Here is a 15,999-nt window from a genome sequence, read left to right on the forward strand (position 1 = left end):
TTTAAAGTCCACGTTAGGTGTCTGTAGCATTAACTTTAATGGTAATTCATTGTTTGAATGGTCTTAGAAACAACAGTGGTGGAGTAGAGATTAGGTTTTCTAACCTGGTGACCAGAAAGGCAGCATTTCAACAGAATGACCAGAATGGTATCTATAAATTACAGCAGGATTTATCACCTCAGTTCAACCAATTAGCTCCCAGGCAGTTCTCAGGACGTATACTGTGTTGGTGAAATGACATCACATGGGACCCTGAGTGAGCAGTGACCCTAACTTCACCTCACCCTCTCACAGTTTTTATGACCTCATCCTCTAAACCCCCCTCTGCCTCCGTCTCGTCCCCTCATACCTCTTAACCTCTGGTATTCATCCCATTTTCATTTTTCCAAATAAACCTGCCACCTGCCCTCCTCTCCACTGGCTGCTTGGGGGGCATGTGGTCATGTGGCTCAGCTTACCATGATGGCATGGCGGTGCACACCGCAGCTCAGCTCACTGGTGAGCTGCTTTACCATTTTAAAAAATGTCCAGCCCTCAATGGCTCATTGGCTACATGGTTGTTGATGATTTGTTTATGGCCGAAATGAGCTGTATGTTACTGTGCTGGTGGTTATTGTTACTCAAATTTAATTATTTAAAGCACTAGGTCTGCTGATACTATTTTATATATTTAGTCTGCAACATATGTTTATGAACCAGAAATGGAAAGAGGGTCTAGTTAGGATCTGAAACAATTAGAAAAAGGATCGCTACAATTTTGATAATCAATTATCATTAAAACCTTCTCCAGTTCCAGTTTCTAACTTGCTGCTTTTCTCAGTCTTATATGATAGGAAACTGAATATTAGGGTGTTTTGGGCTGTTAGTAGGAAACAAGCAATCTGATGACATTACCTTGGGCTTCAGGAAATTGTGATCGGCATTTTTTGCTATTGTCATTTCACAGACAATGGATTGATTAATCAAGAAAATAATTCAGATTAATTGATAATGAAAATAATTGTTATTTGCAGCTCTAGTCTAGAAGACCATGAGGATCAACTGTTAATGAAAAATGTATTTTCTCATTGCCTAGCAGGGATTTTGATTCACGTATGCATATTATTATTATATTTAGGAAATAAATTCAAAGACCAGTCAGTATGAGAGAGTCAAGTATCACAAGCTGTATTACTTATAGCCATTTTTACTGAAATAAAACACTATCTGAGTTCTGGCGTCAAGGGTCATTAAGAACTAAGGTGGTCTGTGTTATCCCCTGTACTCAGTTGTTAACATGGAGATCTCCTGGTACTGGCCAGGAGTCGTCTAGTACCAGGTACTGCGAGTGATATAATGGTCTGTGTATTTGGAGCTGTTACTGTTTGGGTTGTGGAGAGGTTATCCAGTGACATTTTAATCGTCTTTCTGCCTTCTTTGCCATGGCATTAGTATTAATCTGCAGGATTAAAACCAAGCCAGTCAGACACTGGACTTGCTGTCTTGTCGTTGTAGAGCAGAGGGGGAGCGTGCTAACAGCCAGAACGGCGGACACACTTCCTTGCGTACATGCAAGGATGTGCTTATCAGTGACAAACCAAGGTTTGTACATCAGATCTCCAATGAGAGGATGGTTTGTTAACACACCAAACTGTCTCAGAACGAACAGGGTTGGTTTTCATCAATTTGAAACCACAGATTTTCACTCGTCTCTTTCATCACTCTGCCATCAAAACCCCACAAACTCCAACACTTCGCTATCTTTTATTCAGACATAAAATTCTATTATTCTCTTTTGTTCCTGAAATGATTTTCTTAAACAGATTGTAGGTCAGTTTACTCATCTTGGAGAACACTTTTCAGCCTGTGAACAGTTGTAAAGTGTCTTCTGTGGCTCTGGATTGAGTTTGAAAGATGAGGGCATTTTACAGACAGACAGGGTCCAATCAAAGTTGCTATTGAATTGCATTATGGGAAATGTAGGATTTAGTGTTTTTAAAGCTTGCCTCATACTATGGACTAAAAGTCAGGATATCTCAGCCTCTGTTACTTCAATTTTGATTATTCTATTTTAATCTTTCTTGCGCACGTCCCCAATACTAAAATGCTTGAATGCCGTTTTAACAGAAATCTTTTAATAGACCCAGATATATTGTAGTTGCTGTATCTTGAAACTCAGTTGGTTCCACTTCTTGCGAAAGAAAAAATAGATGTGCCTTGTTAAAATTCAATTGCAGTGATACAAGTGAAACTGTATTTGCAGAGGAAAAAATTATTTTAGGACAACATGTAGTTTTAGGACAACATGTAGTTTCAACACACCCAAGATATCCTTTTCTTTTTGTCATGAAATAGGTCTATTTATTTTGAATCCCTCCATTACATTCCAAGAATTATTATACAAGTCAAGCCAAAATGAAATATCTTTGTCAGATATCCTTATTAATTTCATCAAAGCAAACTGAGCAGTGTTCATTTTATCACTTCCTTGTTCCCTATGACAGCAAATAAACTGGCACTGATGTGAGAGATATGAGTTCCTGAACCAAAGCTGTATTGTTTACATTGTAGTTGAGAGATATACATGTTGACATTACTCATCCTGGCTTGTGCAGAAGCCACTTACCTGGTTTTTACAAATTTGAACGATAGAATATCGCAGAGCATTTTAAACTATGTGAATGATAATTATGTCCCAAATTATAAATTCAAGTAAAGATAAGTTATAGATAATTTAAATGCATGAAGATGCATCACCGGCAGAGAATCAGATGAGTGTCTGTATAATGCCAAGGGATTAAGCTTGCGTGGCAAAGATGGTGTTGGCACTGCTGCACAACAGAGATCAAGTTCTGTGAAGGCACGTACACATGTAGGGAAGTCAGAATACAGCCGCAGAAGGGCTCTCAGATTTTCTGCAAACCTGTTGTTTGATAGTTCATGAAATTATTACAATATTGATTAGTTTGTAATTTTGGAACAACAGTGAAAACAGCTGGAATGCTTCCTCTATTTTATGTGTTAAGTATTTTTCCACATGCCAATATGGAAACCATTTTAGTCGCCCTGACAAAGACTTTCTCACAGCTTTGCCTTAATTCATTTCATGAGCACATTGACAATCAGAATTTTCGCTGTGTGTTCTTGTAGTGTTGTAGCTAAAAGTGCCTGATCAGAGCTCTCTTTTTTTAATCAATGAATACTGTTGAATAGAGGATGCCAAGAAGAGAATAACAGCAATATTACAGTCATAACAACAGTCATATAACATGACTAAATACTTAATTTGTTTGGCTTTAAGCCTGAAAAAAAATCATTCTACTTTATTACAGTAAGATGTTTTGCACCCAGAATCAACCAATACCAAAGTAGTAACTGACTTATAAATTTAATTTCCTCACAAATTTGCAGAGACTCTTTCTTATTTTATTCATGATGTTCCTGAAAGTAGCATGAATATGTTTTTGAGTAAGAATTCAGTTTACCCTTCAGAAATGCTAAATTAAATTCCATAAACGTAGGTCAGCTAGAGTGTGTTTTTGCCCTTTCTCTCTCTTTCTCTGTCTTTCTCGTTAACCTTCATCCCCTCCGGCCTCCTGGTTAGCACTGCAGCTGCTCCTACATTATAAGTGTGCTAAATGTGTATAGAAGCATAAAGGCACTGTGTGTGTGTGTGTGTGTGTGTGTGTGTGTGTGTGTGTGTGTGTGTGTGTGTGTGTGTGTGTGTGTGCATGTGTTTGCCTTTATTGGTTTGCAGACGCAGCCTTGTGTCTTCCCATCATGTGGCCTGATGTTTAATTCTCTTAGTCCAATAGTACCGCAGGGGGGCTCACACAACTATCTGCTGAATTTGGCGCTATGTGCACCTATAAATACACCAGCCACAGAGCATGTTTCATTTCCTAAGATAACTTTGCCTTACAACCATACCAAACATGCTGATGCTAATAATGTATAATCTGCGGTGATATCTGTTTTGTATCTTTTAGTCTAGGGTTTCCATGTCTATTGAAATAACTAATGAGCCCTTTGTACTGTGAGGTCATCCTCTGAGGGAGGTTTGGACTCCACTGTCAATATACTGTAAGAAAGGTTGGCGGGCATGTCCATGTTGTTATGGTTGCCATGTTTGGACCTGAATTGGAATTCATTTCTTGCCGCACAATAGTACAGTAATCTTGCTTTTTGTTTGCGCTCACCAGCGGGACGATCTTGTCATACACACGAAGGGAATTCACTTCATTGAAGAACAGGTTTTTTCATGATGCAGAAACTAGAAATGAAACATGTCATTAAAAGATTATAGAGAGTTTAGTGTGTCCTAATAGTTTGTTGAATGAAGTGAATTAAACACAAACTCATACATGTATACTATATCAGCACTGCAAAAATTCTCCAAATTATCAAGTCAGTCTGTTTATATTTTAGCCCTAAAAATCCTAACTCTTCAAGCAAGTGGCAAAAACAAAATCAGCCAGGAATCAGGGTCTATATCTTCTATCTGCAATTTACACTAAAACTAAAATTTAATTGCAATTTGCAACCATTTGAATACAGCTCGCCTCCCCCTCCCCCTTCCAAGCGTGTAGGAGAAACTACAGTGGCCGCAAAAAACGTGAAAGAGCCTATCTAGAGCCAGTTATTGGTTTGTCCGTTCTGGGCTACCTTAGAAACATGGCGGTGCAACATGGCGACCTCCGTGGAAGGGGACCCGCTTCCTCTATAGATATAAACAGCTTGTTCTAAGGTAATGAAAACACAACGATTCTTATTTTCAGGTGATTAGACACTAATGACAACATACTTAAATATTTGGTCCATTTCTGCCAGTAGGTCCTCCTAAATTTTACACACTGGACCTTTAAGACTTAAAGCCAGTGGTAAAATGTACTGTAACTAAGCACATTTACTCAAGTACTGCACTTAAGTAGTATTTTGAGGTACTGGTACTTGACTTGAGTATTTCCAATTCAATGCACTTAAGTTTAGTAAGATTTTACATGCAAAATAAATGATGAGCTTGTGAAATATAGCGATTACCCTAACTGATTCCACTGGGGTCACTAATTAATTAATTTTCCACATCCAACTCACTTTATGAATGACAAATGCAGAACACTGCTTTAACGCTCTGTTCTACTGCCTTGAAGCTATATATGTCAAGCTGTTTCGACCTGATGAGATATTTTCCACCTTTAGGAACAGCAGCTCGTCCTGAGTCCACCTCAGACCTCATCAAGTCTCAATCCCAAAGACAATTAGGACAATCCAGTAAGCTTTACTGTAATGCTGTACTTATGCCAAGCCCCGCAGCTCTCTTTGTGTGCCCATACTGTTATGGCTCAGTTCAACTACATAAACAATATATCCTCAAACTGGACACAAAGGAGACAGAATAAATGGATAAATTAAGCTAAGATTTAGCAAAGGGAAATGGGAGCTTGTGCTGTATCTGTGTGGAGTAGGGATGAAGTTGCAGGGATATTCTGGGCAGACACCAATAATTTTCCCCCAGCTGTTACAAAGTGACCACAGGGCTTTATATAAATCAAGGGACTGTCATACAATTTATGCAGTGAGAGTTGAATAGAAAGCTCAAGGCATCCCTGTGAACATCCACACCAAACTACAGGGATCAGATTACTAAAACTAGTATTCTCTCACTTCCAACTAAGGCCGTTACCCGAGTGAGCCGTGCCAGTTGGTGTGCCCTTGAATGAGACAGGGCCCCACTAAGCACATGTCGATCTGAGGATTAGATTCAGAGGTTTAGGAGGGGAAAGGAGGCCGTAATCTGAAACTGTTTTGTCTTGTTGCTGTGCACTTTTCTTAATGCCATTCTATCATGCAGCATGCGTTGGTATTGTATGACTGTTGCCCAAGGAAGTTCAGCTTGGGAAACTATTTTTGTCTCACCAGATGAGTGCTTCCCCATGTTTTATTCCTCGATAATTTAACTTGAGATTCTTTAGCGCCACAAAAGATGGTAGAGGTTACAATTTAGCCTGCTGTTAGAGTTGCTAACATGTCAAGATTACATGAAGGTAGTTCAACATTTTGGGAAATACCTTTATTCGCTTTCTTGCTGATGGTAGGTGATAAGATTGATACAACTCTCATGTCTGTACGATAAATATGAAGCTACATCAAACAGCCAGTTAGCTTAGCTTAGCACAAAGACTGGAAACAGGGGGAAACAGCTAGCCTGGCTCTGTCCAAACAAAGTCCACCTACCGGCACCTCTAAAGCTCACTAATTGGCATGTTATATTTTGTCTGTTTAGGTGGTTCCGTTTAGTTTCTAGTTTCCGGTTGTAGCTAGTATAGATGTGAGAATAATATTGTCATTCCTATTGCTAATGATAACATTGTATTCACTAATCTTTTTGCTGAGATCTGAGAACACAGCAACATCTCTGGCAAAAAGTATTTTTCCCTGGCTTCTCCTCCTTCTCCTGATGGAAATTGAAACTACTTTCAACCAAAGAAATAAAATTATTAAAAAGCGTTTGGCGCGTGTTCTCTGGACACTGTTTCTGGAAAGATATGTTGTTGTTGAGTTTTTAAATGTCATTTTTTAATGCTGTGAGCACCCCAAATGAAAGTCTTTAATGGGATTAAAAATCTCAGACTGATATCTTAAAACCTGGTTTAAATAAAACCCAAACTATCTGCATGGCTAGATAACATCAGAGGTGTGTGAGAAAATATGTGTTTTGTAACTTGGTTGAACTGACCCTTTAATCAGCATTCTCTACACTCTCAGCTAACCAAGTTCAAGATAGCATGGTTAAACTAAACCTGCATACGGAAGCCCTGTTTTGGTAACAGAATTACTACACCAGGGTTCAATAAACAAATATTGTTGATTAGCTCCATTTTCAAGTGAACTAACAGTTCAGTCCCCATCGTGCTCCAGTTAGCACAATATTGACAAATTATTCTATATATATATATATATATATATATATATATATATATATATATATATATATATATATATATATATATTCTATCTATAAGCAGGTCAAACGCTCTGCACTTAGAATAGATATTGATATGTTTGCAATGTGTTGTGTTTCACTGTGATTATCCGCCATCCCTGTCTGAAAATAGCTGGGGCTTATCCGGGTATTACCATGCCATTATATAGCACTAATTAAAAAATAAAGCATTTCTACTCTTAGCCCAGCTGCTATTAGACCCTGTTTAGCCTACAGGTTTGCTTTGAAAGGCGCCCTCATTACAGCGCCTTAAAGAAATATCATACAATAGCGAGTTGAAAAGGGCAATGCTTGAATGGAGTCTTAAAGGAGAGGCTGTACTTGGCCTTCAAGTATACATTCCTTCAGCTCAGTGCTTCCTCTGTGGTCCCGCTCCCCTGGCCCACCCCCCTCCCACTCAAGACTCAGTTCCCACAGGGGACTCAGCCAAAGCAAACTCCTCAGAGGAAGTCTCCCTCTCTTAGCAATGAGAAAGAAAGAGGGAGGGAGAGAGAGAGAGGGAGGGAGAGAGAGAGAGGGATGTCCTATCATCTGGCTCAGTGGGACCTGCTAGGCAGTAGGATGTGTGAGGAGGGTGTTATGACTCCCTGGCCATGCTATGTCTATGATGTGGTGGTGAGTTAAGCCCGTGCGGCTGCGCTCCTGTGAGGTCAGTGTCAGATTTAGTCAGCAGGTCCCTTGTGGTGTCTGGGAGTGTCTGTTTTCTGACTCTATTATGTCTAGCGCTCATAGCCTTCCTGGAGTTGTAAACCTCAGGGTAGAAATAGTACCAGACAGGCAGACATCCTTTGTCGGGAAAACAACAGTCACTTCAGTAATTACAGAGTCTGATTACAGCAAGGCAGCAGTTCTTAGAAAACCACCGGCCTTGAGTCAGGCAGGTGAGGGGTTGAGTCACCATTGCTGAGCAGGACGCAGTCAGCCGTGGGTCTGGTTTAAAAGAATTAACCTACAGTAGCAAAACCAACTGTACACTCTGTGTGTGTGTGTGTGTGTGTGTGTGTGTGTGTGTGTGTGTGTGTGTGAATGGGTGTGTGTAATGTGGTTACTGGTTAGACAGGTAGAGATATTTATGAGTCAGGGAAATATGAGGGGAGTGTCCAGACAAGCATGTCATGAAGCAAAAAACCAACAGTATGAAGAGGCATGATAAGTTGGTGTAATAAACTTTTATTTCAGTTACGGATTCATTGGAAATACTTTACTTTAATCCCCCTTTTTAGCATTTACAAGCCGTATATAAACATTTAATTAATAGTTTATACACTCTATAATGTAGTATTTGTCAGCAAATATAACTTACATATTTTACTGTATATTATTACAACTGTGTTTTACAATATTGTGATTCATTATCTGTTTATATAGCATACTCCACTTATGGGTGCTTACAGGAGGAGTTTTTGACAAATACATTAATAAATGCTTATATCTGCCTACAACTACATTATAGTGTGTTATAACCCATTTATTGAAACATTATATACTGCCTATAAATGCTAAGTAGGGGGTCTAAGTAAAGTGTTAACACTTAATCTGTACAAGTTAAATTAACTTATTCACAGAACACCTTTAAAAGCAACAGGCTTTGACCAAAGTGCTGTACAGAGAGAAGAAAAATATACAATCAGATTAATACACGCAAATAACAATGAACATCAATAAATGAAAGCATGAAAATAATTATGGATAAAAGTACAAATACACAATAGGCACATTTCACAGAGAACTAATAGATAATAAAAACAGACAAGAAAAGAAAAGAAAAGAGATGGGTCTTCAGATAGGTTTTTAAGATATCAATCAAGGGGGAAGATATAATAATGAGGGGCAAAGTTTAACTGGGAGTGTGGAATGAAGAGCAGTGATTGGTCAGCAGATCTGAGGGGTCAGAAGTATCCATTTCATAGTTTAGTCTATAAAATGCCAGAAAATAGTGAAAAACGCTGATCACAATTTCCCAGAGCACAAGGTAACAATTGCTTGTTTTGTCTGTTCAGCAGTCTAAAACCCAAAGTTATTCAATTTACAATGATTTAAAACAGAGAACAAATCCTCACATTTTCAGAGCTTGAACCAGAGAATAGATATTATTTTTGCTTGATAAATAACCTAAATGATTAATTCAAATGATTATCAAAACGCTTGGTTTGGTATCCGTAGTTCAGGTATTCCGTGCAAGACTTGACTAACACCTCCACCCTTGAGCACACTGTACCAGACACACACATACACATACCCTCCCATACACACATATGCATCTCAATACCCGCACCCACCCACCTCGCCACGCACCCTGACACCCACTCATATCTGCGTGTGCGCGCACACACACACACACTCATGCAGTGTCTGTCTTCGTGTAGAAAAGCTGTGAGACGTGATTCATTACCAGCCAGGTTTCTCGCTTAATGCTAAATGAGGTTTGTCATTAATTTCCATCTTGAGGTGATTATAGCGAGCAGCGATTAAGGTTTCACAACTACACGCAACCCTGCAGGAGTGTATTCCATTGAGGATTTTGAAGGTAGACAGAGTAATCATTTGTCTTGAATCGCACACACAGACGAGGAGATGGGAGTGTTTGCCATTCCTGGAGGCAGAATGTCACAGCGGTGAGTAAGAGAGTAGCAGGCAGGTCTGTGCTGGCCTCTGCTCCTGCCCAGGTAAACATATCCTCTGTCTGACAAGTGTAGACCTGTGGAGGTTAGCTATCTCAACACATGCTCCTGCAGCTTACCACACACACAGACATTCAATATATACAATCAGGGGCTCTGGAGATTCAGTATTTTATGGCTCTTAACAAGGCAGATGCTTCCCTCCCCAGGTTTTCCACACACAGCCTCCCAGTCATTTCATGACTCTGTGGCCCTGCGTTAACATGCAATTCTCTGTGAACACTTCAACTCAATCGTCTGTCAGCTCTAAGTGCAATTACTTTAACTTGTCTCCCTCTCTGTCTCCGTCTGTCTCTATATTGCAATATTTCTGTGGTTCGGGGAGTCGATCTGCTCCACCTGATGGCGCCTCTTCTGCTTGGCAGGGAGCAATGTAGCCCTATTGGCTGCCAGCCAGACCAGCTTGAGTGTCTGTTCAGCTCAAAGCCCTGCTCATACACACACACACACACATGCAGACATGCCAAGCTCAGAGACTGAACGCTTACACAGACGCATCTTCTATCCTCCTTGTCTCTCTGTGACTTCTTTACTATTTGTCTAATTTTCTTCCTCTCTGTGACTCTCTGCTCTTTTACTGTAAGGCTGAATTGTAAAAAGTCACACGTCATGTTCTGACAAATCTGTGTTGCTTATGAATAATGCCATTTACAGTCATACAGTAGCATTTTTAGATGTTGTGGGCTCTTGAAATATTCACTGTACTCCATGATGTAATATCTGCTCTTTATCTCTGCAAGGATGACAATGACTAACCGTCTATTCTCTTTTCTCTCCTCAGTCTCCCAGCCCGGTCCCAGCCAAGAGGTCCAAATTCGACAAATTACAATCTCCATCAGCTGACAAAGACAGGAAACCTGACTGGTTACAATCGCTGTCAAAGTCTGCACACAAGGTTTGTACGCTTTGTTGTCCATGTTGCAAGTGTGAAACCGGATTTGTCGTTAAGCTCAATGTCAAAAGGGTGACATCATCCCATTATCATCTATGTGCGACCTCTCATCATTCTGCTTTGTTAAATGAAAAGGGTCTTTTAATCGCAGCTGATTTAATGTTCTAGTGGTTTACTCTGAGTTTATCCAAGCTTGTTGTTGTTTGTTGTTCCAGGATCTGAAACAGGTCCAACTGAAACAGAGGCCCTCTGCTTTCCGCCCCTGGTCTCCTAAAGCAGCAGAAAAAGAGAAACCAGCTACTCAGAATGAGGTGGAGAGGTGAGTCATCTGAGGAAAGCTGTGATAGTTTCAGTTTTAAAGAGGTAATATTTGTTAAATCAACCAATAAAATGCTTTAAATCTACCTGTATTGCCTCTACAGGTCCTACTCAAAGAGTCACGAGACTTTGGCAGCTCTCAATCTGACACCAGCTCCCCTGGCCCCTCCGGTACATCCCAGGGACAGCCACGCTCCTGGCAGGGGTCCCGCAGCCATTTCCAGGCCACCGCAGGAGCGGCATAATGGAGACGCACAACCTGCAGCAAAATCGGCACACTCCAGTACCGTCAACCGACCCGACGAGATGGACACAGATGGGGAGATTGATGTGGATGACTGTGATGATGGTGAGTACCACCCATCACCTGGAGTTTGGAATAATCCAGAGAAAAAGATAAATTGAACACTACAAGAGTCAGTTGATATAAGACACAGATTTGACAGTTACAACTTGTATTACACAGTAAGCCCCACTGGGAATAAGCCATAGCAGAGCTGGTTCAGGGTGATTCCTGAGCAACTCCGCCACCTGGTGTTTAGTGGAAGAAATACAAGAGATAAAGGTTGTCTGCAGATTTTGCTGTTAAGCCACAAGGGAAGGGTTAAAATACAGTAGATGGCTAAAAGCAATAGATACATCGATGATATAGCTAAAAAGAATGGATAAATAGTTTAGCTGTTTGAAAGTAATGGATAAACCATTGCAATAGTTAACTAAAACAATGGGTTAAAATATCTAGCTAAAAGTAATGGACAAACAATTGAAATAGCGAGTACTGGATAAACAGTTCAAATAGTTAGCTAACAGTAATCGTGAAATGGTGAAATAGCTAAAAGTCATGGACAGTCAGTAAAAATAGCTAAACATCATGCAATAAACAGCTGAAACGTCCAGGTTCTGCCTATCCAAGTGTAGTATTATGAATGCAAACATGAAACTGATCTAAACAGTGAGGATTCAATTGTACAGAAAATGGTTCCACTTGTATATAACTGATCGTGTTAAATATAATCAAGGGTTACGTTTTATCTAGCAGTGATAACAGCTTTGTCAATAACAACATTATTTGAGAATTAACACAGTAACAGTATTCTTGCAATCGCTGTCATAATAATGTTAAAACTCTCTCTCCATCAGCTCCAGTGCCAGCTTCCTCCCTGGCTTCTCCTCCGTCAGCCTGCACCAGCATGTCTCAGACTCTGACCCCGCAGAGTGTTGCTCGACCTCAGGAGGGACCCGCCTGGCTGTCAGGGACCATTTCTCCAGAGATGGACACCCTGAGACAGATGCTGTACGGAGGCATGGACACCAAAGAGGCCCGGGAAAAAGTCCTGCAGGAGATTGTCAGGATGAGAGTGAAGCAAGAGGAGAAGCTGGCAGCTGCTGTGCAAGCTAAACGCAGCCTTCAGCAGGTATCACATCCTTGTTCTTGTGAAATATATGTGATAAGAATGAAATGACAGTAATCTCCAAATGAATATTAGTGTTTTAAACAAGAGATGATTGTGATGTTTTTACAGGAATTGGAGTTTGTGAGGGTGGCAAAGAAAGGCCGTCTTCGTGAGGCCATCGAAGCCAAGCGCAACCTGCGAAAGGAGATTGAACGCCTTCGCGTGGATTGGGAGAGGAAGATGAGGGACGCGGAGGAGTCTTGTGGGCGGCTGAAGAGAGAGTTGGAGAGGGAGAGACAGCTGCGAGTTTGTGACAAAGGCTGTGAGGCTGAACGTCTCCGGGTCAAGTACACCACTCAGGTAAGATGTCCGCAAGATGCCCATAATCACCAAAACCACCAGTATGTAGTTTGTTTATTTGTGATTTTTGATCCTCAGTTGTACTGACTGCTGTCTGTGTTGTGCAGATTGAAGAGCTGCATGTGCAGCTACAGCAGGCAGAAGCTGATCGTGAGCAGCTGAGACAGGACCTTCAGCAGGAGAGGGAAGCTCGGCAGAGTCTGGAGAGTGTTGTTAAAGACCTGCAAACCCAGCTGGCCCTGCAGGCCGACAGCCGCCATCCTGGAGACTCCAAGGACGCAAACACAGATGCACACAGACAGACCACACAGCACACCAATGGATCCTAAAGTTGCACATTCAGAACCGGAGAAATAGGACTCAATAAAAAGGAGCATGGTTAAGTTAACTTTGTTGCACCTCCTGTTAGGGAAAAGAAACTCAGCAAAATGCAAAGTCATTTTTTGTAGAGGAAAAATCTGTCATATATAATAAGATGTGATATAAAATCACATTATTATGACAATATATGAATTTTATGAAATGAACTGGAAAGTAGCATGATGTCTGAGCATGTTGTAGAACATGAACATTAAGAAAGACTTCTTCAGTGATGAACACATCTCTCCAGTGACGTCAGAGCCCTCGGTTAGATACCTGACGCTGTCCAAGGATTTTATTTTGGTATAAGCTATTCTAAGATGTGCAAATATAGTCACATAACACTACTTGAATATGAAGGGAAGAAACATGTTGCGCCTGGTGAAACATGAGCAGATGATGAAACTCTTGGTGCCACAAAATATTGGTACACTCATTGGTGTCATTGCAGACCACTGGAAACAAGAGACACCAGTTTACCACTATTTACTTTTAATATCAGCTTGCTTTTTATAACTGTGTATAGGATGTACTTTTTAAGAAATATTGCTTGCGCAGCACTGTTATTCCACAGGCAAGAAAAAACATCCATATACAAAAATGTACGCATGTATTGTCTATCTTTTGTATTTTATAAACCTGAAGTATTGGAGGTTACGTGGGCTGCTTTCAGGTCCACCACTGTTTTATGCTTACATATTTTATGGAAGTTTTACTTTTTAATATTATGATGCAACTTTATTTGTTGTTTGAATAATGTTTTCCAGTAATGTTTTTGCAACCAGACCATGTGATAAATAGCAAATATTCTTGCCCACATTAGTGCAGATATGTCTACAAATGCCCTGTTAAAAGAAAAAAAACATTGATAGCTGTCTGTTTTTGTTGAAATGCGGTACTTCTGATTTTCTATTGAGTATTGTAAAATAATTTATATACTATAATAATTTGCTGCCTATCAAAAGAAAGCATTCATTTTTAGTCACTGGTTTTAGGGCTCTTAAATCAACAAATGCTGTTTATATGAACAACATTTCTACATATATACAAAATATGGATATATATTTTTTTACTTTAAGAAAAGGAATTGCACTTTTTAAAGAAAAGAACCTTGCATTGTGCATTGTACTCCCTGTTACATTTTTCAAAACACAAGTTAACATGAACTTTGAATTTAAACACACTTTCCCTCAGTATCCTCTGATGTACTGTAAATACAATGATATTGTAAATAAGATATTTGTTCGTATGTTTGCTTGCTCCAGACTTAAATAGATTATGAATATTATTTTTTGCTCTTACTTGAAACCAAAAAGAGACTATACTTGGATTTGTAAAACTGCAATTTCATTATTGTGGTCTCCCTGAATATCATTGCAATCACAGGGCATTTAGCAGAATGGATGGACTTGTTGGTTTAAACAAGGAAATGAAACCATCAATGGTTATGAATTTGACCTATCAGTCATTTTTCTAGGTTTGACACACCAAAAGAATATTATAACTTCTCCCTTGGTTTTGTTTATTTGAAAAGATCTTTATTATTTGATGAATTATAGAGTATATATTACACCACAGACCAAAAACTGAAAAATGGATTTGAAATCTCTGCACCTCCAGCTCCCTCGTCAGATAGAGTAGAAGCGACACCTTCTCATGGTTTCAGCCTTAGGTGCTCTCGTATATTTTAGACAAGAAACACTTTTATGTCTTATCATTATGATACCCTTGCTCAGTATTTGTTGGGTACAATGTAATAGCAATATCCATTTTGTTAGCTGATGTTGTAGTAGTTTTGGTTTGGAAGTGGGGGTTCACTTGCCTCTTGTTTCAATGTTTTATTGTATAATACCCATTAAAATCTAAATCAATCCTACGGCTTCTAAGAAGTGTTTGTTTGTTTTTACCACAATGGAAACAGTGTGTACAATTTTTTAATTTGTATTTCTTGGGATTTGTGCACCATTTTATTCCAGACAAAAATATTTCAACAACTATTGGATGGATTGCCATGAAATTTGGTGCAGCAATTCATTCGTTCCCTGACAATGTATCCAAATAACTTGGTGAACCCCTGACTTTTAATCTAGTGCCACCATCAGGTCAAACCTTTTCATTTGTCCAGTACTTTGGTTTATGACCAAATACCTGCAAAACTATTCACGGCAGCCTCAGCTGTGATTTTTAACAAATGTTAGCATGTTAACACGCTAAGAGTAGGCTTACAGTTATGCCAAAAACAACAGAGGAAAGGAAACAAGGAAACAACAGTTAGTAAACACCAAAATAGGCCTTTTTCACAGCAGAAATTCTGACTCGTCATAGTAGGAAAAGCACGGGAGTCACTAATAACATTAAAAAATGTCTCTGTTGTATTCAAGTGTCCCAGTGAGCCATGGCAGTGTGACAGTGAGCCAGCATGCACAATACCAGGACCCTGAAACTGAAGCAGCTACATGGATTCAACCATCATTAACTTTAGTATTTACACCTATGCTTTTCGTACTGTGTCATACTGTAAGTCTTCTGTGAAAAAGGCCTGTCTTACAAACATTTGACCTCGTAAGCCAAATTGATGCAACTGAGCAATCAGCTGGCACACCTGGAATTTATTAGTTGTTGTTCAGTGACAAAGCTACATTTTCCTGTTGATGGTTTTCATAGGCCCCACACGGGTGTTTTCACTGATTAGATCTCTACTCATGCAGGTTGAAATTAGATCGAGCTCTGCTGGGAATTGTGTCATATAACCAGACTGATTCCCCCTAACAGGTGCAACAAAACTTACAGAGGAGTGAGAAAGTGTTCTCTGTCCAGGCAAAAATAAGGCAAAATAAATCAAATCACCTGTGTGGGTTTACCATGAATATGTTAAGCTTTTAGCATAAAAGAAAAGTCTTTTTTGGAGTAACTCTACCCTTAGGCCTATGTATTTAAAATATTAGTGGATCTCTTTGTATGTTGTAACATGATGTATGTACATACCTATATGTCTATTGTATGTGACATTGT

General features: G+C 39.6%; 1 protein-coding gene across 1 annotated transcript in view; it reads left to right on the plus strand.

Annotated features, from left to right (window-relative positions):
- skib (v-ski avian sarcoma viral oncogene homolog b) overlaps nt 1-14,863 on the plus strand; it is a 32,309-nt gene extending 17,446 nt beyond the window's left edge. The window contains exons 2-7 of the mRNA XM_044170262.1: nt 10,445-10,558; nt 10,771-10,874; nt 10,978-11,222; nt 12,014-12,288; nt 12,397-12,627; nt 12,735-14,863. Coding sequence (XP_044026197.1) covers nt 10,445-10,558; nt 10,771-10,874; nt 10,978-11,222; nt 12,014-12,288; nt 12,397-12,627; nt 12,735-12,956 — 1,191 coding nt within the window. The 3' untranslated portion in view covers nt 12,957-14,863. The remainder of the gene's footprint in view (nt 1-10,444; nt 10,559-10,770; nt 10,875-10,977; nt 11,223-12,013; nt 12,289-12,396; nt 12,628-12,734) is intronic.
- Nucleotides 14,864-15,999: the final 1,136 nt, after the last annotated feature.

This window comes from Siniperca chuatsi, linkage group LG2, assembly GCF_020085105.1.
Source record: "Siniperca chuatsi isolate FFG_IHB_CAS linkage group LG2, ASM2008510v1, whole genome shotgun sequence".
Taxonomy (NCBI): Eukaryota; Metazoa; Chordata; class Actinopteri; order Centrarchiformes; family Sinipercidae; genus Siniperca; species Siniperca chuatsi.